The following is a 1,658-nucleotide window of genomic DNA, read 5'->3' on the forward strand; positions in this document are numbered from 1 at the left end:
TTTGCATATTTTTAATAAACTAAAACGTTTTGGACTAAATTAAAGACCTTCTTTATTTTAACCCCTGCCCAATCCCATTCCTTTCACCTCACGCCCCCTCTTCCCAAAGGCAACCACCATCATGAATTCCAGGCCATGTTCTTATCCTTTTACAGAGCACATGCATGCACTCTCACCCAGGCACCACCCCACTTCACCCCTCCCCCATCTCAACTTGTTTGTAAAGGGAAGATTAACTTTGTGTTTTCCAGTCTCACCTGATATACCTTCTCCCTCCCTCCACCCCTGGAGTTCCCGAGCTGCAAGAGGTTGGGGCATGGGTAGGTGGGGAGACTCCTGGACCACTGCATTGGGATTTGCCCTGTTTTTCAAAGTTGGGAGTGTTGTGCAGACAAGAATCACCAGGAGACCTTTATTTAACTCTGGAACCAAGTCACTTTATTGGAGGAAACGGTAGACTTGGAAGAGAAAGGAAAGAGAACTGAACGTGTTGTAACCGCAGCATCCTTGCGCGGCACCGAGGACCATGGAAGTCCCTCGGTGCTAAGGCTCAGTCCTCGTCGCTGTCGCTCACGGTGAACTTGTAGAAAAGGTACTTGGCCAGGCCGGTGTCCGGGGCCCCCAGCTCGTGCAGGCTGGTCACGTTGTCGCCCAGCTCCTTGATGGCCTTCACCTGCTCATGCAGAAAGTGACTCTCCAGGAAGTCACACAGCTGCGCGTCGCCCTTGTCGGTGGCCAGCTGGTGCAGGTCCAGGAGACTCTGGTTGACGCTCTGCTCCAGGCGGAAGGTGCACTCCATCACGTTGAGCCCGCTGCCCGAGTCGTCCAGGTTGGGCTTCCTGATGTCGCGGAGCTGGATGCGGCCCCCGTGCTGGTTCTGCAGCCTCTGCAGCCTCTCCGTGTGCTCGCGCTCCTTGTGCGACTGGCGCAGAAAATATGTCGGGAAGTTCTCCAGGGCTACGTCGTCGTCGCCGTCGAAGTGGTGGGCCATGAAGAGGTACACGTACAACGTGTAGAGCTCCAGGTTGATCTGCCGGTTGATGTTGCTCTTGCGCTCTTGGTGGTAGTTCTAACGGACTTGCGAGGACGGCGCGGTCGCCATGGTGGGCAGCACGGGCCAGGCGACGAGGGCGAGGGTGCAGGTAGAGCCGAGCGGGTGGCGGGCGGCGGGCGCGGCGGGGAACACGAGTCGTCCCCAGGGTGGGCGAGGACCGCGGGCGAGATCTGGATCTGGATCTGGATGGCGGGACTCAGACCTGGACGGCGGAGTTGGGACCTGGCTGGCGGGGGGCTTTCTAAAGGGGGCACTGGGACCCGGATGATGGGCCGTTATAAGGAGGGATTGGGACCCGGATGACGGGTCCTTTATGGGGGGCGGGGAGGGTTTAGAACGCGGGCCCGGAATGGCAGGAGGGGCACAAGCGCCAGGTTCCATGGAGCAGGTACCCTGGTGTCTGTGCACTGTCAGCCTCAACTGACTTTTTAATTTGGGCAATAGTGCTCCTAGTTTCTGAGAACTTTCTCTTATCATCTCATTGCTGCCTTCTATAGCCTATTATTTCATAAACCCATTGTCTTCTTTGAAAACCTAAGAAAATGAATTTCAATTTACCCGTGATGCTGATCAGCTTTGTCATAGCCAAAATTTTTTTCCCAGT

General features: G+C 55.7%; 1 protein-coding gene across 1 annotated transcript; it reads right to left on the reverse strand.

Moving 5' to 3' along the window:
* Positions 1-365: 365 nt before the first annotated feature.
* On the reverse strand, positions 366-1,204 carry LOC126068618 (ferritin heavy chain-like). The gene has a single exon (XM_049871341.1). It carries the CDS (start codon positions 989-991, stop codon positions 551-553), a length of 441 nt encoding a protein of 146 aa, XP_049727298.1. The 5' UTR covers positions 992-1,204; the 3' UTR covers positions 366-550.
* Positions 1,205-1,658: the final 454 nt, after the last annotated feature.

The sequence above is a fragment of the Elephas maximus genome, chromosome X, assembly GCF_024166365.1.
Source record: "Elephas maximus indicus isolate mEleMax1 chromosome X, mEleMax1 primary haplotype, whole genome shotgun sequence".
In the NCBI taxonomy this organism is placed as follows: Eukaryota; Metazoa; Chordata; class Mammalia; order Proboscidea; family Elephantidae; genus Elephas; species Elephas maximus.